Below are 21020 nucleotides of genomic sequence, written 5' to 3'. Positions count from 1 at the left end.
ATTCATGGTCACACAAGTAGGAATTAGGTTTGACCCATTTCTCTAGCTTTCAAGTCTGCTCTTCCTTTGGCTTTTCCCATTTATTTAATACTGTTGCTTTTCCTATTCTCATTATTTTGCAGATGAGCTTGTACTCTAACCCAGTGTCCTCCTGGTAGAAATGTCTTATTTAAACTTCCATAGGAAGCACTGAAAGTCAACATTTCTTTTGTCCATTTCTGATTTTTTTGGAGTTGGTTTTAGGTAATTAGGTGTCTGCTATGTGTCAGGTACTGTTCTAAGCTCTGGGGAAACAAAAGTAGGCAAAAGAAGGTATGAACTTTTTGTTCAGTCTTAATGATAATTAACAAAGGGGAGACACTAGAATTAAGAGGGATTGAGAACTTCCTGTAGAGATGGGATTTTAGCTTGAAGAGGAGGTTCGGGAGGGGTGGGGATGAGGACGAACATTCCAGGCATGGGGGACAATCAGAAAAAAATACCCCGAGAGAGATGGAGCATCTTGTTAGAACAGTGAACAGGCCAGTGTTGCTGGATCAGATAGGTGTGAGAAGACTGGAAGGGGTGGCAGTAGATTGTGAAGGGCTTTGAAGGTTAAATGACTGTTTGATCCTGGGGTGACAGGGAGGTACTGGAGTCAGTACGGGGGGGGGCATGATCAGACTAACACTTAAGGTAATTATTTTGGTAGCTGAATGGAGAATATGATAAGCATACCAGCTGGCAGGCTATCGCCATAGTTTGGATGCATGCGAGGAGACGAGGGCCTGGGCTAGAGTGGTGTTAGTTATCAGAGGAGAGAAGGGGGTGTATTTGAAAGGTGAAATCGATAAGCTTGACAACACGTTAGATACGGGGGAGGAGGGTTAACCATAATGAGAAGTTGTAGATGACACCCAGGTTTGGAGGTTTGCCCTGGGAAGAAGGTGGTGCTTTTGGAAGAAGGGAGGGCTTAAGGGGAAAGATAAAGCTGTTGGAGATTGGAGGTCAGCAAAGCGATTAGAGCTAAAGCCATGGGAGCTGATGAGATCACCTAGTGAAGTACTACAGAGGGAAAGAGAAGCACAGCCCAGGCCAGAATTCTGGGGGACTTACATGGGTGAGGAATACAAATGCTGCTTTTTTTTTTGCTAATTTTGACAATTCTAAACAGGCACAGACCTGACTGTTCATAGTCGATTCTGAAATGTGATGCTGGTAACATCTTCCTGTTGAGGTCATACATTTCCATTTTGATCGGTGCTTTCCAAGCCTTATTGACAGGCCTGACAATTCCAAGGACGTTCCGTCTTAAGCCACTGACTTCTTCATAAGTTCCATTTGCCATCCTCACCTTTTTGTTGAAGCTTCTTTATCTTTAATAGAAATTTTGATACATAAAACTAACCATACTAATAAAATGTCAACTGTGACAATATTTTTCTCTTTCAAAGAAACGTACTCCTTCTGTACCATCTGTCCATCAGTTCTGTCAGGAAGCAGGTAACCAGTTTCATTCTTGGTCCCCCAGAATCCTGGTTGGCCACTGAGTTGACCAGACTTCCCAGGTCTTTCAGAGTGAGTTGTCTTTACCAAGTTTACCATCATTTGGTCTTCTGGTCCTACTCATTGCCCTAGCAGAACTAGGGTTTGAATCCAGGCCGTCTATAGCAACCCACATGACTTTGTCGTCCTTTCTGATGTTCCCATGATACATCATCACCACTGCCTGCTGTAGGAAGTTCCTGCATTCAGGTTTGATGGTGGACAGAGGGAGAGGCTATGGAGCTTCTCCCCATTCATCCCCCACATCAAGCATGAGGCTTGGAAATAAATTTCTTGGTTAGGTGACATCTCAGTGAAGTCAGCCCCCATTTTCTCTTCTGACCTTCCCAGCTGTAGGTCTTGTCTTTAAATTTTCCTTGAGCACTTCAGATCTCTCCTTTTTACTGTACTTTTACTGTTATACTCTGGGTTGTACACTAAACTCTCTGAGCCCAGGGACCATTTAATCTTTATTTCCAATGCTGGGTTGGTTGCCATGGCAAAAGAATTCATCATCAACTGATCAACAGGTGAATAGCTTCTCTTAAGTTCATCTAGCAGTCTGTTGCTGCTGGGACTATAAACCAGCAGTTCTTAACCATTGTGTTTGTCATGTTCCTGGTGAAGCCTTTGCACTCATTCTCAAAATCACTTTTTGAAAAAAAAAACAAAACACAAAGGCTAGCGAAATTAGCAAAATGCATGGCACTATTTATTGGCTGATTAAAAATAAAGATGTAGTTTTTTTGCTGGTCCACGTTCACACATACCCTCCCCCCCCACAATCTATCTATGGACACCTTGAGGATTCACCGACCCTTGGTTTAAGTATGGAGTGAAGGGTGCCACCAAACTGAAAAAGATGGGCCTGAGATAGATGGGGAGCTAGGTAAACCTAACACACTGCCCACGTGCTAAGGCACCCAGCACTTTGAGACTCCTTGTGGGTAACTGAAGAGCCCATAGGTCAGTCACCAGATGAATACAGATTGGTTGTACCACTGGAGGAAATGCCTATTTCTGTTGGGCTCTCAAAACGGATGTTCTTAACTTGGGCCATGAGTAGATTGAAATGTGTCTGGGAACTGGGGTAGGGAGACAGATGGCACAACTTATCCCAAAATGAGATGTGGCATTTCTTTGAATTAACTGATTCTCAGAAGGGATCCATAAATTTCACCAGGCTGCCAAAGGCACAAAATACTGTGCCTGATTGAAATGTATCAATCTGTCCATCCCTTTATGATTTCAGCATGACTTAACTTTCTAGTCAGCATTTGAGTGTTAGCAATTCAGCCTACTTCACAACGGAAAAATGATGTAACACTCCGATGCTTCATGAAGGCTTCATTAGTTGTTTGGGAAGCAGAAATGTATGGTTGTTGCAACTAGTGCTACCTATAATATAGGTGTGTATATGTATATATGTGTGTGTGTGTGTGTGTGTATCTGTTAGCTTCTGATGAGTTTTTGTGCTGGCTTCCTGTTTTCAATTTTAAAATTCGGCTATTCTGTCCAAGAGCAAATGGTACATTTAAAAATAAGACATTTTGCTTTAAAGTTCTATTCCCCACCCTCATCTAAGTGAATGTTCTTTAAGACTAAGGAATACAGAAAACCAATAACGATGATTCAAATGTTTCCTATGTGTCAGGATTGTTTTAGGCCATCTGTTCATAAATGGAGGTGCCACAAATCTAATAATTGTAGATGAGGAGTCAAAGTAGAGTTATGCCTTTTTGAAGCTATTTGATGGAATGTCCAGTTCAAATGCTTAGCTGTTAGTGACAACGAATTGCAAAGTATACAATTCCAATAAAAATAGAATGCTGTGTTTGATAGTGTAGGTGGTGTCTAACTTAAAAGAAACTCCCATTTATTTCTGTAAATTCATCATTGCAACAGTTAGCTTATGTTAAACATGAGAGATTTCATTGATACTGTATCTTAAGTGATGCATTATTGGAAAAGAGAAGGAAGGCACTTTTTATTCATTCCATACATTGAGCTCAGCTGGAATGACACTGGTCCCTTTCATGGTATTCCAATGCGTTTGCTTAAGTTATTGTAAGTACCATCTTTTATGTGCAAAATGTAAAAACAAATAAACTTTGGCATTTCAGTGTTGCATTTCTCCATACTTTTGTCATTTCGGGTAAAAGGCGCTAGTGATTTTCTAGAATTTTGATGCACCAAAATCAGAGAATTTGTGATTTTTACAGAGTATTTTATCCTGTATTAGTATTTTTTGAGTAGCAATAATTTTAATGTATCTAAAAATAGAAATCAGTGAGGATCACTTTGTGAAGTGCCCACTATGTGCTAAATACTCGAAATCTTACAATCTGCTGAGGGTGGTTGGAGGATAAATACAACAGAATTGCATGTAAATAAGTGTGGATGAGAATGTCAAGCACTTGTAATGAGATTTGGAAAAGGGAGAGTTGGATAAAAAATGCCCAACACATAGAAGCATTTTTGGACAAGGCCAATGTGCTTGATGGCATTTGTCAGGATTTCCTTTTTTTGTGGTCAGTTCCATTGGGGAGGGGAAATGAACCTGGAAAAGTGAACTGAAGCCAGAATGGTTGGGGGTGAGGATGCAGTCATTAAGAATCGTTCTCTAATCAGTTTATTCATATCCTTTGACTACTTTTCTCAAAGGCATTGAAGCCACGAACCAACCTGAGGACTAGCTTACATACCTCCAGCAAATTATAACAGAAGACCAAACAGGGAACTTATTTCTACCAAATATATTCAAAGGAGCATAAGAGTTGGAACTAGGCCCTTAGAAGTCAGTCATCACATGAAAGCCCAGAGTTTAGTTAAAGGGCTTGCCCAACATCCCATAGGTAGTAGCATGCTTGAAGCCCAGACCTCTCCCATGTCTAGTACTCCACCCAACCACTCAAAAGCAGCTTTTATAGTAGCAAAGAACTGGAAACCAACTATGTGCCCACAGGTTAGGGAATAAATGCCTGGAGTATTATTACTTCTCTTTGAGGAATGTGAACCAGAGAATATAGAATTATACTCACAACTAGGAATTAAAAGGACATTAAATAGCAACAAAGGTCAAACTAATCAGGCAAAACAAATTGGGATAGGAAAATAATTGGTCTGTCAGACCACTGGTGAATAAGAAATTCTGAGAACTGTGGAAATAAAGTGGAACCAAAAAAATATGCATGACTACGGTAATGTAAACAGAAATTACTAAAAAGGGCAGCTGAATTCCTTGTTTACCATGAACAATGGTGGTTCATGAGGGCATAACATGTCAAGCTGAAGGACTATGGCTGCAGAGTGCAGTATACTCCAGCCATGTAGAACTGGTTTTCTTTGTCAGAAGTTTCAAAATGGTACCTCCTCCCTTTAAAGGTGGGGAGCTATGGCTCATGCAATTGATCAGACACAATGTTTTTGGTTTTGCTGGACTTTTAAAAATCTTTCCTACAAGGAAAAGGCTTGCTGTATAAGAAAAGTAGCATTACATTCAGAAGTGAATCTAATACTGTAGACCAGGATAATGACACATATGTAATAGGTCCCATTACAACCAAAATTAGAGAAGTGAGGAAATGATCTTCTAGACTGATTGGAGTTCACAAACAAAAAGAAATAAAGGATCACAGTAAACCCCTCTTTCTCTCCTAACACTGCCAGAACCATGGGACAGAAGCTCATCACTCCACACACTAATTACTGCCAAAGTCTCTCTTCTCTTCTGCTCCAGTCCATTCACCACTCAGCTGTCAAACTGTCTTCCAAAAAGCCCAGGCCTGACCATGTTACATCTCTACTCAATACACTTTGAGGACCAAATATAAGACAAGATTACATACAATTTAAAAGGTTTTTGTGTAAGTGAAACTGGAAAAAAAAATCTTGGCAATTTTTCTGGTCTCATCTCATTTCCAAACAAATAAGAATCAGACTCAAATTTAGGATAAGAGCCATTCCCAATTAATAAATGGTCAGAGGAAGAAATTCGAGCTTCCAATAGCCAGATGAAATAATTGCTCCAAATCACTTTTCCCCCATCAAGAAGCATTTATTAATAAGCATTCACTGTGTGCCAGATGCTGGGGTTACAAAGACAAAAAATAAATCACTTTCTTGACAACAATGACAAATATCAGAGGGGCTGTGGGTACAGGCACATTAATGACTATGGACAGAGCTATGAATTAAGTCACGCAATTTAGACTATGCCTAAAAGGTTGCTTAACAAGGCATATCCCGCTGTAACTTAGCAACATCACTACGAAGACTATTGGACAGAGATCTAAAGAGGAGGAACGGTTCTCACATGGTTTTTGTAGTGGGGAAAAAACCCACAAACTAAAGAAATGTTAATCAGTTGGGAAATGTCCTAACAAAATATGACATATGGAGTGGAAATGTTATTGTGCTATAACAGACTGTTTCAGAGAAACCTGGGAAAAAGTGCATGATCTGATGCAGAGTAAAATGAAGAACTCTGTCTCATCAACGCAATGTGACCACTGTGCTGCCAAGGAGATGTTATTCTCCCTACTCTGGACAGAGAGGTAATGCTCAGAATCCAGAATAAAACATAAATGGCCAAACTGGGATTTTATTTGGCTACTGTGGAGAAAGTTTTGTCTTCCTTCTCCCCAGTTGGGGGAAGAGATCGAGAGGAAAATGCTGGTTATGTAAAAATACTTTAATTTAAAATTTTAGTTTAAAAAAGTAAAATGTAATATAAAAGCAAAAACTTTTGAGAAATACAACGGAGGGTTAGGAAACCAAATTAAAAATATTTAATTGGGAAATTTTTAAAAAAACTGCTACTCAGGGAGGTCAATGTACAGTTTCCTTTTCTATTTGGGTTTGATACCAATGGGTTAGAGTGCTAAGAGTACATTAGAAAATGACTGTTTTAAAGGCAAAAATAAAAGTGGGGGGAGGAGAGGGAGTAATCATTGGATAAGCCAAGACATACCTGCCCTTTCAATAAAGCCAAAGTGAGAGGCTGTATGTCTTTTTTTTTTTTTTTTTGCAAGGCAGTTGGGGTTGAGTTGCCCAGGGTCACACAGCTGTTGAGTATCATGTGTCTGAGACTGGATTTGAACTCAGGTCCTCCTGACTACAGGGTTGGCGCTCTATCCACTGTGCCACCTAACTGCCCCTCGCATGTTCTTTCAATGATCACTTTTATAGTATGTTGCTTAAGTTTTCAGGCGTTGTGGGAGAATCAAGTTAGCAAGTAGGCTATCACAAAATTTATCAATAAAAATTGAGGGAATGGGACACTGTGATCTCTAAAATTCTTTGAATGATCTTGTATTAAATAATTCCAATTTTTTAACCTCTACAAGCATGCCTAATTATTGTTCTCCCTATGTTTGCCACATACTGAGCCATAAGGTTCCAACAGAATTTGTATGCTAAGGAAAAAATACCCTCAGAAGCACTAATTTTTTTTTAAAAGGTATTGGCATGTTTCCAGGTTATTGTGAATAGAAGCATTATGATACTTGCAAATCAAAAGATCTTTTCTTGTAGTAAGGGATTATATCTGTACTATTCCAAAGCAAGTTAACTTCTCCCTAGGTGACGTCTTCAAACTAACATGAAATAAGTCAGTGCCTCCACAGGGCTTTACTGTTCCCCAGGGAGACAAGTCTGAGGCAGCCACAAATCACTTCTTCTCCTTGCCCCTCAGACAGCTTGTGTCACTGCCATAAGTTTTGGTTTCAAGCAAAGTGGTTTATCTCTATTTGATGGTATTTTATCTATTTAACTAACAAAAGGATTGGGAGAGAAGTTATTTTTGTAATTCTTCATTCCCATACACAGCCAACTAATGAGCTTTTCCACACACCCCCATCTGTAAAAAAATTATTTTTAAATAAAATTCCTTTTGTTGTAGTTTAAAAAAAAGGGCAAGTTAAGAACGTGTACAGAATAACTTTGGCTCAATCTCTGAGATCTTTGAAAGAAAAAAACATACCATAGATTAAAAGCACATGCTGATTAGGGAGGTGACTGATTTTCTTAGGGGAGGTGACAGCCAACATTAATTCAAAGCCAAATTACATCAAAATTTTCTCCTCTGGTACAAAGAAGAATAGGTGAAATGAAAATGGGAACCTTTGCTACCAGTGTTCCACATTCTGATATCCCCAAATCTTTCTTATTTAGAAATATAAATTTACTCAGAGATGGGGAGATCCACTAGTTCATCTTGCCCATTTTGTGGATGAAGAAGCTGACTGCAGTCACACCATCCACTACTGGGAGAGCTAAGCTAGCCTTTAAATACTTTCTTTGGTCTTTTTACTCCTTGGCAAAGTGATTCAGTCATTCCCCTCCAAGAAGAACAGCAAATGTCTTCCCTTTCACAAAAGAAGGCTGGGATAGTTAAATGAAAGGTTACACTCTTAAAAATACCCTAATGTCTGTTAGCCTAATTTTATTTACAAACTCAGGGCAAAGATACATTTACTGTATCTTTTTACTTACATGAATATGCTTGCCCCTCTCCCCCTCCATACTGCCATACCAAATACTGCCCAAAAAATCTGTTTTCAGTTATTTTCATAATGAAACACTGATTTAGGGTAAACATGTTTAGAATCAAATTATCAGAGCTGTATGATTAGCCAAAAGACAATAAGCATCAAAGAGGAATTGACTGTATCTATAAGATTTTAAATTTTCAAGTACCTCAGTCACACAACTTTTATTTAATTTTTATTCTGATATTTTCTCAAATATAAAAAGTCAAAATTCTTACACCAATCTTCAAAAGAAAACCATGCAGAACAATTAAAAATGTTTACAGCCTTTTGTTTCCTTAGTTTGCTTCTTTATGCTAGGTTGTTGTCAACAGAACAGACTTTTCTTGAAAATTCCACATTGTTAGGTCAACCCCGGTCATGGTCCATCTAGATGGCCCCAAGATGACTGCCTTAGTGGGCTCAGCCTCCAAGTTCTTAAGTGTTAACAAGTATGGCACTTACCCAGCTGGGAAACTTCAACTGTAGTTTACAAAAGGGGCAGAAAACATCTTTCTCCTAATGTCAACAAGTCAAAATTACTAATGGTTTTGTTCTATAAGTTACCTTTGTTTCTAATCATAAGTAGGCATCCTGCCCACTCCAAGATAATTTAGGGGACCAGAGATCAAAGTCACTTGTGAACCTTTAAGGAAGAGGACCACAAGTAATGTACCAATGAGTAACTGGCCTACTATCTGATGACAATGTTTAGAAAATAGGATTTAGGTTGACGGTATCTTCAGTCTCCTTTCTACACAGAAAAAGCTATCTCTTCTTAGGGTTTTAAATATATAATTCTGTTAGACTGGTCTGAACTATTTAGCAAAAAGCCAACCCTGTGGCAATACATTGTTTACTTTGAAATATGACAACTGTGAAATGTTCTGTTAAATTATACAAAGAGAAGCATTAGGAATCAAAACTAATTAAGGGAATTTTGCAAGTTGCATAGAGACTAAAGAAATCTGTACACTGAAGGGCACTAAGGAATCCTGATGTGGCACTACTAAGCCCAAATGTTCTGACCAAAAAATTATACAACAAAATATTTATAGGCTAACAACTCTTAGGAGTTGGTTAACATCAATACTGTACATTTTTACATTTTTATCCAATACGTAGTTTGAGTTACAAAATAAGATCATGCATTATTTACCTCTAAGAATACCATGTACAAGTTTTTTTTTAAATCCCCAGTGTTACAATGTTAAGTGGGAGTAGTTTTATGTACAAACATTGAGTCCATAAAACAAAAATCCAGTTTCTTTTGGCTGTTCGCTATTCAAAGAAACTTCTCAAATGACTAAGTTAGTCTGAGAAACATCTAGCCCATGAGATTTTTCTAAGTCAGTTTATGTGGGACTGAAAGAGTTTGCCCAGAATGTTTTTTTTTTTTTAAAAAGATGATGTTTAACTTCCTGTACAAGGAGAAATAACATTTCTCAATCAAGTTACATAATTTAGAATAGGAAATTCTCCAAATGTTCATTTTCTACTTTCTTCATTTCTTTTGGTTAGTAGTAATATGTTTCCAAAACCTATTTTCATGTGAGTTAGAACTTGTACTTAAGATCTGGTGTGTTTGAATGGCACAATATCTCATTTCAAACTGTGGCACCAATAATTCCTAAAAGTGTAACAGCACTCAATTTTCATTTATAGCAGCATTTTACACAATTGTGTTTTAAAAGTAGGTTAACGATTTGTGTACTGAATAACAAAGTGTTTAAATTACATGTACGTTCCACTTTACACTAACTATTTACCATTTAGAATATTTACAAATGTTTATAGAATGATTTTTAACTCCACATCTCTTCAAAATGCTAAAGGTTTTTACACTTAAACCTCAGTTCTGACCTGATTAAGGAAGAGGTATCTGCATTTTAGATGGGATTCTTGGTTTTAGGTGTCTTAGAAACTTTAAGAGTGAAAAGAACTTAAAAACCTCAGTCACAATCTTTTTCCAAATGAGATGTGGAAGTGTCTCACTCCTGAGTTTTCACTGGGAGTGAAATTTGAGGGTTTTGTAGAACATTTAAATGGTTCTAAAACCAGGTAAGCTCCCCATCATATACCTGGATATTTTAAATTCTGCTGGCTGTTTGCCAGGAAAGAAAACGAAGAGGCTCCCAGGGACTAAAAGGAATGGCAGAAACTGCATGTTGTTGAGCTCGATTTGATGCCTGTGTGCTATTTGGAGCAGTGGATTAATGAAACAAACCAACTAAAAAGGCAGTCCATGGTGAAAACGACTAATAACTTATGCTTTTCCTAGGTCATTCTGCACAAAAGGATGATAAAACAAAGGCAGGCTGGAGGTAAATCTTAATGCTGTTTTTCATGAGCCATTTTGTATATTTCCAAGGTGTATGTATTATGATAGTGGCATCTCATCCTGAAATGTCATCCATACTCAGCACTGGAAAAACACTTCTGTGTTTAAACATTGAGGGAAAAGATACCACATGTATAGAAAACAATATCCTCTAATAGTAGAGAAATGGTGCTTAATACACATCTATTCTCTCTAAATCCCAAGAAATCATGAGGGCTACAATGTATCTGAAACCAAGCGGCACTAAAGATTCTGACCTTTTGAAATGGCTCTGAAAACTAAAAAGACCCCTACAGAAGGCTTGCTTGCAACGGGTCAGGACTTCAGGAAAAGTACCTAATCTCTCCCCTTGACTTCCTTTAAGAAAAAAGCAAAACCTCCAGACAGCCACACCAGGTAAGCTGGTGTGAGAAGCAGAGTGCAGAGCAGTCTGAAAACAAAAATCAAAGCCTATGTGGGGGAAGGGAGAGGGCACACAGGTAAGGCATCTTAAAAAAAAATCCATATGGCTTTGGTTTACTGAGATATCTTTCCACTGTTAAAGAAAAAGGGAAATACTTCAAAGAAAGCATGTGAAAATAAGAGAACTGCCTGAAGACATAGGGTATGACAATTCAGACAGTTTAAACATGTGGATCAAACACAGAAGCCTTCTCCCTGTGAAACTGTGTATGGTCACCTAGATGTTTATCTTACAGAAGATGGCAACCCTGAAGTCTGTGCAGAAGTCACATACAAAGAATTGTTGTCTGGAAGGGCGGGAACCACGGAATTTCCATTGGTTGGGGAGCAGCCCAACTTCAGTTTTTCCAAATACTCGGCATGCACAGGTTTATGACACTGAAGAACTTTAATGGCATCTTCAACCTTAAACCACTCTCTCTTCCTCCCTAAGGGGGAAAAAAAAAGTAATATCACAGTAATTATGAAAAAAAAAAACATTTTAAAGGCAGCTGATCCCTTACCACCCCTAACTCCCATCAAGTCATTAAATATTTTAAGAGTTCAATGTCTCCCAATGGATCAACAGGACTAATTCCTCAGAATTTAAATAAGATGTCAAATGTCAGGTTAATATGAAGACTGTATAAATGATTGCTGGACCAAGGAATAATTTCAAAACTATACATTTGTCTGGCAGTAAACTGTAATATAAAAGTAGGAGTCTGTCATAATAAACTGTTTAACGCTAGGTCATTTCATATCATGCAAAATACCTAAATGAAGGTGAAGTGAAGATGACAAGAACATGACTGTCAAAGGCATAAGGTAGGGCCCAAAGATACATCCATTGGCAAAGTGCTTAATTTGCCAAAACTGCAATATACCTTCCCCCCCCCTTTTAGTGAGGTAATCAGGATTAAGTGACTTGCCCAAGGTCACACAGCTACTAAGTGTCAAGTGTCTGAGGCTGGATTGGAACTCAGATCATCCTGACTCCAAGGCCATAGCTCTATCCACTGCGCCACCTACCTACCCTACTGCAATATGCTTTTACTCAGCATGATATTACATGGCTAAAGTCAGGATGCCAGCTAATATTAAAATAATTTATAGTATTCCCATACTTTCAGCAAAATGCAGCATGTGAAGTCAACTTGCTTATTAAAACAAAGAGTCTCTCTTAAATATATGGATGAGTTTGAGTCAGCCAGATGCTCGACCAAGGCAGCTCCCAATATTAAATGACATGCATTTTGGGAACATAGATGTGAGAGATGAAGAACTAAAAAAAAAAAAAATGAGAGCAGTTCAGATATATTCATTTACTACCTTTAATTTTCCCAAAAATGTGTCTATGCATCATGAATTTAGTCATACTAATTTCTGGAACTAGTTCATGGGTATATCAGTGTATAGTCAATTCTATTTCTTTCTTTAAAAATCTTTTATAAAGGAGATTATAAAACAATTTAAAAACATTTACCTATGTTAACAGAATCCTCCCAGTCTTCCAATATTTCAGTGACAGTAAGAACATAAACATAAGTGCGATGCTTACGGTCTTGATTCTGCTTGAATATGAAAAAGATGACATTTTAATCTACAGGCTCATGGTTTAAGAATTCAACAATATCTACCAATAGTAATGTTACAAAGAAAAGGCATTAAAATTAAGTATATTCACACCTTTATAAACAGGTATACTTACTTTCTGACAGTCTTGATGAGAGAAATGTCATTGTCAGTATAAATAATCAGGAAACTGAAGCCCACCCATGAGCTGGAATAAGGACAAGGCCAACTATCTTTCTACTATTGGACCTAATCCGTACAGGCCACTCACAGAGACTTTTAAATAAGTCACCACTATATCAAGTTAGAAATCTACTAATGTATCAAAAATAGGTGTCAACTGGGCATATAAAAGCAAGAGTTGAGCCAACATTATCTCACTGTGCACTTTCTCCAGGTGAAAAAAAAGGTAACATGTAAAAAATTCAGATTTCAAACCAAAAAACACTCTATGTAGTAATAAACTTTGTAAAGTAGTATATAATAACGATTTATGGCATATGAACATAATGGAATACTACTGTCCTATAAGAAATAAGGGGATGGATTAAGAAAAACTGGGGGAAATCGTATGAACCAATGCAGTGAAGTGAGCAGAACCAGGAGCACAATCTATGCAATCATAAAAGACAAACTTTGACAGTGATGAATGATAAATCACATTTCCGTGACTCCTGACAGGACTAGGGTGGATGAACTCAGGTTGAAGACAGACATTTTTTTGGACATGGCCAATGCAGGAATTTTTTTCTTTTTTGTTATGACTATGCATATTTGTTATAAGTGTTTTGTCTTTCTTTTTAAATGTGGCAGGGATGGTTTGGGATAAGCTACCTTTAAAATGGATTTTTAGCAGTTACTGCTCTAATACTTTTTAGGAAGGAAAACAGACTGGTTCAAGGTAGAAGATTCCATTAAAGTTCTTCAGTGTCATAAACCTGTGGGAAAACTGAAGTTTAGCTGCTCACCAAACAAGAGAAATTTTATTTAACTGAGGAAATATTAAGGCCATCACTACATCTACAGTTTCATCAAAAAAGAACTACTCTGGTTCTTGTCCATGCATTAACTTAGAAAAGGAAAGAGAATGACTAAATTTATTTGCATTAGAGACAAGAAAACTAAACCAAAAGTTTTTGCCATCCCATTCTTATTCACCTCAAATAATCCAAGGAAAAATCACATTTTCTTAACTACTCCCCAAAGCAACAGGAGCTTAAAAGTGTGCATGTGCTGTGTATGCATGTTGGAGGGTGGAATGGGAAGAAAGGAAAGATGGTTATAGGTAACAAAGACCTTTCCCTCCCCAAACTGGGCTCAAAACATTCCTATTCACTTAGTAGTCAAGGCTACGTTTCAACAACCTCTACGTCCTGTGAGTCCTAGGGTTCTTGTTCATGGCAATGGAGTGCGAGTGATAGAAAGCCATCTGAGGACCCAGTGACAAATTCTTTGGCCACGATAAAACTGATTACAATCTGTGTCAGTGGGAGCAAACCACAATGACAAAATCATAGATGCTCAGTATTTGAAGGGTTCAATAAAATGTCATTATAGTACAACTTGGATGTCCTGGAGTTTGTTAAAAAGGGATTTTGTCTATAGCAACTTTCTGTGAAAGGAGATGTGGAATTATTTCTATTTCTAATTTAGCAAAGTTAGGCACCATTGAGTAAGTACCACAAAGTAACTGAATCTATAACGCTAAAAACAACAAAGTAAAAAAAAAATTACTAGTACTGACCAAAATTACTAAAGGCTGTTAAATCACACTGTAACACTATCCTGAATTGAACTGTTAAGTTTCAATGTATCAAAAAGAAAGTCAACTTCCATTGTTCACCTGAAGATGGAGCTATTTCATTATTCAACTATCAGCATCTCAGGACAGCAGCTACGGGGCAGCTATTTAAGTCCTCAAGAACAAATGAAAAGGTCCTCAGAGAAAAGAATGCTACCTTCAAGTCTTACTCTAGGAGAGGCTCTTCTCTTAGGACCGTTAAATGTTTTCAGTATTCTGAGATGCCATTGTATATTTTTAGAGCAGCAGCCAAAAATTAACATTCTAAAATCCAAAAGCAGGATCAAATGCCACATGGATTCATTCTGATGTGAAGAACAGTCCAGGGAGGCTTGATGAAAAATCTGGAGCTAGGTCTCAAAAGATGAGTGAGACATAATTAGGTAGAGAAAGGCAGGCACTCGGGGAGTGGAGCAGAACTCTGAGAGGGTCCCCAAGTTCAGATCCAGCGATGGAGCCTATGTCTCATTAAAGTACAGTCTTCCCAGAATGAGGCTGGAAACACGACTGGTTTCTCTGATGTACAGAAAAGCAGTCAGAGACTGGCACATGAACAGCAGATCCTTTGGGCCAATAAGTGAATACTAAGAGAACACTTGTAAAAGTAAAAAACTTGAAGAGCTAACTAGAAAAAGAAGGGCTAACTAGAGAGCTAGGAAGAATGCAACCATTTTGATTCTTAAGATTATGGCATAAACCCATTCCCAACAACATAAGGAGTGTAATTTTATTCAGGCAACCAAGACTTATTTTCAATTTTGTCTGGGAAAAGTGTTATGGATTAATAAACAGCTATGAGAAGTTCCCTGCTTGCTTGGTTTTAAATTACCAATATTTAAAAAGACCAATTATCCAGGTGTGAACCTTAGGAAGATTCAAGGCTTAAAGGTTCTTTTAGCAAACTGAGTTAACTTTCTTTAAAAAAACAAACAAACAAACAAACACGATTCTCAGCTTCTCTTAACTCTCCCATCCTGAAATACTACTTGTAAATGCACTCAGCTCAGTGCCTGGCACATAACAGGTGCTACATAATAAATGTTTATTCTCCCTGTTGCTCCTTTCCTACCATCAAACACTAGGATTACAACAGGCCTGGACATGGTTTAGTTCCATGGCCCAAAGCACCCATAAGACCAAAATCTGTGTATTTACAAGGTTGCTATGTGGCTGACCATCCTACCTGAAAGATTCCCTAATCTCTGCCTCCAGGACACAAAGAGGTTCTGTTTCTAGGGTTGTTTGCCGATGTCCCCTATTCAGGCAGCCATCTTCATCAGAAAATAACAAAGAACACGTTTCTAACGAGGGTTGTAGCTACAGATGCTCTTTCCTCTTCTTTTGACATGTTTTAGCAACTTAAGTGTTCCAGGGTGCATGTGGCTACAGTCAACTTGGGATCCCTCTCTCACAGTTGGCTGCTCCTCACAAAGCGACCTGGTGTATTTGCTGTCCATCCTTGAAGCCCTTCTAGCTTGGCTAGGACCTGCCAGTGTTTAGGACTTTGTTGGCGCAGTCTCACCCTGAACACCAGAAAGCCTACTATCAGGATGCAGCTTAATTTTTGGTGACAAAAATAACTTTCCGGTTCCTAAGGCATGCAAATATGCTTCTTCTAGCTATGAGTCTTTAGTCTATCTTTGCTGGAGAACAGCCCATGCTGTCGGTTATCCAATGTGAATTTTCAAAACCCACAAGGGGTTATAGCTGGGGTACAGCACTCCCTCTCTCCAGGTCCTTAATATGCTTATATTTAGTACTTTGGAAAGAACATCAGGCTGCAAACTGGAAACAACCTCTTCAAAGCTGGCAACGTGGCAGCCTCTTGGCTACTGGGGCTGAAGAAGAAACTCTTGATTTGTATCTGCTAGGAAAATAGCAATTCAAACAACATTAAGCAGCTGAACAGTGATATTTTTAGAACTCACCTCAAATATCCCCAGAAGTCTGCCTAATTTTCCTCTGACACCAGCCTATAAATAAATAATAAGTTAGCTTCTTCGAAATATCAGAACTTTGCATCAAAGTTTTTCACTCCAGTATTTTGTAGCTTTATTTCTTCCTGAAATTGTTTTAATTAATACAATGAATGTGAAATATTTTAACTAAGTCAATACCAGTTCTCTGGGAGAGAGTGAAATGTCACAGACTATGTCATTCACAATGTAAACGTTATGAAATGAAATAGGCTCAATTATCCCTTCACTTATGATGTATCCTGAGATACTCTGCGTTCAACATTTCACTGGGCTTTGTCTCGTGAGTCTAATACACACGCCTAAATATAGCTGTTACTTGTTTGCTTTTAAAAAATCCCAATGGTTTATTTCATTCATTCATAAACATTTAAGTGTTTGCTACATTTCAGAGTTACTAGCTTTGATTCTCTTGCAAATCTGATTGGTTCAACTTGTTAGCACCATTCAAGGAAAAGTCTAAAATCATATCCTCTGACTGAGCAGGACTAACTGAACAGTTCTCCACATAGGAAATCTCTCTGTAGCCTTGGTAAATGCAGCACTCCCTTTCTTTAGATATGACATCATCGGCTCCTATGAGATGATGGAAGGGACCTTTCTCTTCCTGCCAGCCTTCTTGATGGTATCTAACAGGGTCGGTCTTTTTAGCTGTAGCACATAGTGATATCTACACTCATCCTCTAGGTTCTTGTTCCCCAGAGAATTACTGAAAGCTCAGAACTTATTTTCAACTATAACCAGAATTCTCTTTATATGCTTTAATATTCATGGCAATCATTACTTCCCCAGAAAACACTGGTTTTTTAAGGATGTGCCCCTTCAGATCTTCCCTAAATTCTATAATTTCAGTTAAACTTGTTACATAGTCATACTCTGACTGCTTATAGAACCCTTAGGGAATTTACTATTTTTCAAACACTTTAAAAGCTTGTAAAGTGTTTCCCACACCAACAACGTGATACCTGCAAGGGTGACTATTACCCCCTTTTTCCCTGACTGTGTTGACTTGTCCCCCACCCCAACCTGCGCTCTTAACCCAAACTTTTCTGGAGGGACAGAAATACCTCCACATAAAAAATTTTTTAAAAACGGTATTTTAAGCCCCCAGGTTTTTCCATGGTCTCACCTCCTCGTATACTTCTCTTACTGCAGCTCCACCTGGCTCTTCCTCAGGCTCCATTCCTCCACCAGGAACAATCCATTGATCTGGATACCGACTGCTACTCACCAACAGCACCTGACAGAAAATAAAATATAGCTTTAGTTAAAACTCAGACACATAACACTCACTAGCTGTGTGACTCTGGGCAAGTCACTTAAACCCCAACTGCCTCACCAAAAACAAAACAAAGCAAAACAAACAAAAACAAGCAGGATTTGAACTCACACCTGTTCTTCCCCCTTTCTTCCCCAAGAGGTCCTATTAGGGTTACAGTGTCATCTTGGGGCCAGCTGTGAATGGAGAGTAAGGTCTTTTCAAAGAGGACCAAAGACATCAAGACAAGACAATGACTTGCTCGTGAACTGAATTTCAATGATTCTTTCACAGTCTGGTGGCAAGCCAAGTGAAGATGCAGTAAATGACCTTGTACGTCTGACCAAGCTCTAACTGCTCTACAGAGCCTGTTACCTGTTATTTTCATCCATCCATTCCACTGGGGGAAGTGTTCACAATCTCCTGAGTCACTGTTGGTTACCCTCATCCTGGTTTAGCCTAACTGATGGTTTTTCTGGGGTGTGGCCACTCTACACGCTACAGCTTTTTGGGAGCCACACATGAGAGTTGGGTGAAGATGGACCCCAAAAGTGAATAAGAAGCCCTGAAAAGGGCTTAGAAGCTCTCATACCAGAGGTGCTTGTATTCCCTCAACACCCCATACTACCCCTCAGTTACAATGAGGTACAATTAATAGGATTTGGAAACTGCCAATATGGGAGAAAGGGAGGGAAGAAAAGGTTATGAACCTGGGTGATCAGGAAAATGGAAGCATTTATAGTGCAAATTATATCCTGCATGGACTATGCTAACTATTAATACTATATGACCTTTGCTTTCCTTCCTCCAAGAAAGTGCCTGGACAGTATAAGAATATAAAGCTGGTAATGATCTGTCTGAAATGAAAGTTACTGCTACCACATCCTGGAAATTACTGCCAAAAATTAAGAAATAAAAAAGGCTAAACTTTTGACAATTCTTTTTAAACTTCACTTTATACACGGGGCAGTTAAAGGTCAGTTGTGCCACAAGTGACCACATGTCTTCCATGATTCTGTATTACCAAATGAAAACTCTAAAACTGTACAACTAGCATTTGAGGTGCTGTGATTTGTGCAGGCACAACCAGCAGCCCTTTTCCTGGAATGTACTCCTTCCTCACTTGCCCTCAGGATTCTTCCAAGGAGATCAGGTTCACAGCTGGTTGAAAGCAATCTTCCTGTGTCGTCTGCTTTTTATTCCCAAGCTGATCACAACAGCTGCACCAGTAGCACTCATAGCCTTTGGCCCTAAGCCAGAACTCAGGACAAGACATACTAGATAGGTTAGAAGCAGATCACCTTGAGACATGTTTCAGAATGTGCCTAGCTGTTAAGATACTGAAAGAAGCAGATTTCCTTAGTTTGACCCTAGCCTTTAATTACCAAATGAGAGTTATCATGATACAATGGAAGAAATGCTGCACTTCTACCCAAGACTTCTGATTCCAAGCCCTCACACTTACAACCTGTGTTGACTATGGGATAAGGTCACTTACCCCCTTGAGGATCAGTTCCCTTTATCTATAAAAACAGGGATTGGCTAATGAGATTACCCACCTTCACAGGAGTGCAAAGTGCTCTGAAGGCACCATATAACTAACTATAAACTATTTGAAAGTTTCTGTAAGCTCAGCTTTCCAGGACACCCTACACCCAGATTCTGCTGGTAAGCTAAAGTAAGGTGACCACTGAATAACTTCCAATTAATGTCAGAATCAGCCCAATGAGATCTTTTAGGTGACTGATGTCCTACTTTAGTACATTTCCATAATTCTTATTTCAAAAGCAAAGAATTCAAAGTAGTTTTTACTTCTGACTCAACTTTGTAGTTAAGTAAAGCAAGTTAGTAAGTTTCTAATGTATTTTTGAAAGTTACACCTGTTGTGAAAGCATGTTTACACTTCCTTTTCTAAGTTTTAAAATGTTTGGTCACTTTTTACGAGGGGTTGGTACATTTTAAAGAAATGTGATTTAGCCATCTTATCAACCAACTTAAGAGTCATATGGAAGATATAAGGTCTGGATACTAGTGTAACATATGGGTTATCTAATTTTCATTCCCACAATTAGAGCACCTCTTTTTGTACATATGCTTAAAAATCTTTCATGCCTTTTCAAATTAAGATCTTCAAATTAAGATCTTCTTCCATAATACGCTGAAACCTACTTATATCCACCAGGCCTCCGTCTGCTTTCTTTTGAAGTTGCCTACAATTCTGTTCTTGTAAATGAAGTTATCAATAATTCGCACTTATTTAGCATAGCCATGTCAGCTTTTGTGGCAGTGATCCACACTGATCCAGCTTGAAAATTTCCTAAATGCAATCTAGCTTGCTGGATAAATCTAATCGATTTGTCTATTGGTACTACCTGTTTCAAAACTATGTGTACTGATGGATTAATTCTCTTAATCTAGGGTATTATTTATTCTTCATCTCCCTGTTGGTTTCTGAATTGATTGGCATTAAAAAAAAAATCATGGTTCATGTCACGGCATCTATCCTGTAGCAGCTTTTCAGAGAATAATGTCATGAATGTCATCTGTCTAAGGTAACCAACAGGATATCCTGTGACAATGGTGAATAACTGTGCTGAGTAAGTATCTGTTACCTACATTTGCTTGGTACTAAACAGACAAAATAGTTTTGATCAACAATCCTATATCTTAATCTTGGCATAAAGATGGAGATATCTTGATGAAATTCCTTTCAGGCACCTTGCCAAAGCCAATCTTTTGTTTTCATTAAGGATACTCACAAATGCAAATACAGACCAATTTCAAAGACCTGAGAGAATAGAATAGACACATGATTCAATAGCTGCTAATGTTTTCTGAAAAACCTTTTTGGCCACTCAGTGCCGTCTCTTCTATCCCCTTTTGTGAGATATTTCAGAAAAAACAAAGCATTACCTGAGTATCCTTAACATTGCCTTGCTTCTATAGCATAAATTTCTTTTAAATGTCAGAACCAACCCTTTTTCTACACTTTCTAAAGTGCTGGGCATTAGGTAGAAGTGACAGAATCCCTAATCTGCTGGTTCCACTGTTATTAATAAAACTAGATTCTTGCCAATCTGTTCTATTTCAAATCTATTTGTAATCCTTTCAGTTGTCTATAAATCACAGAATAACCTGGATTAACTAGAAATAAAGCCAAGTTTTGTGCTGTTTTGTTCTACATTTTCCCTGTGTTGTAAGAAAATATTTTTCAAAGTCTTCCACCCTCTTCTCCTCTAACATTTTGTAAATGATATCACTGTATTCTAAACATGTCTGTCCCTGGCTATCAATGAGCTCTTTACCAGACAAGAAATAAGTGTGACAGGTTTTTTTTTTTGGGGTGAGGCATTCAGGGTTAAGCGCCTTGCCCAGGGTCACACAGCTAGCTAGTGTCAAGTGTCTGGATTTGAACTCAAGTCCTCCTGACTCCAAGGCTGGTGCTCTATCCAATGTGCCACCTAGCTGCCTCAACATCTTTTTTCCCCCTCATCCTTCTGTTAACTCATTTAACAGAAGTTCAAAGAAACGTTAATGTCTTTACTTCCTTTACTTTTATCTATGTTCCACTTCT

At 38.3% G+C, this 21020-nt stretch overlaps 1 protein-coding gene across 2 annotated transcripts in view; it reads right to left on the bottom strand.

Moving 5' to 3' along the window:
• Positions 1-8237: 8237 nt before the first annotated feature.
• Positions 8238-21020, bottom strand: part of NUDT4 (nudix hydrolase 4) — a 28005-nt gene continuing 15222 nt past the window's right edge. Inside the window, exons 2-5 of one of the 2 annotated variants that reach the window (XM_021006427.2) lie at positions 17318-17428; positions 16141-16185; positions 12323-12410; positions 8238-11285 (exon numbers count right to left, since the gene is read on the bottom strand). In XM_021006427.2, coding sequence (XP_020862086.1) covers positions 11083-11285; positions 12323-12410; positions 16141-16185; positions 17318-17428 — 447 coding nt within the window. In that variant the 3' untranslated portion in view covers positions 8238-11082. The remainder of the gene's footprint in view (positions 11286-12322; positions 12411-16140; positions 16186-17317; positions 17429-21020) is intronic. The other variant, XM_021006428.2, reaches the window with a different exon arrangement.

This window comes from Phascolarctos cinereus, unplaced genomic scaffold (assembly GCF_003287225.1).
Source record: "Phascolarctos cinereus isolate Bilbo 61053 unplaced genomic scaffold, phaCin_HiC Scaffold_1;HRSCAF=81, whole genome shotgun sequence".
NCBI lineage: Eukaryota > Metazoa > Chordata > Mammalia > Diprotodontia > Phascolarctidae > Phascolarctos > Phascolarctos cinereus.
The sequence above is the reverse complement of the archived record's forward strand: the minus strand, read 5'-3'. Positions and strand labels throughout refer to the sequence as shown.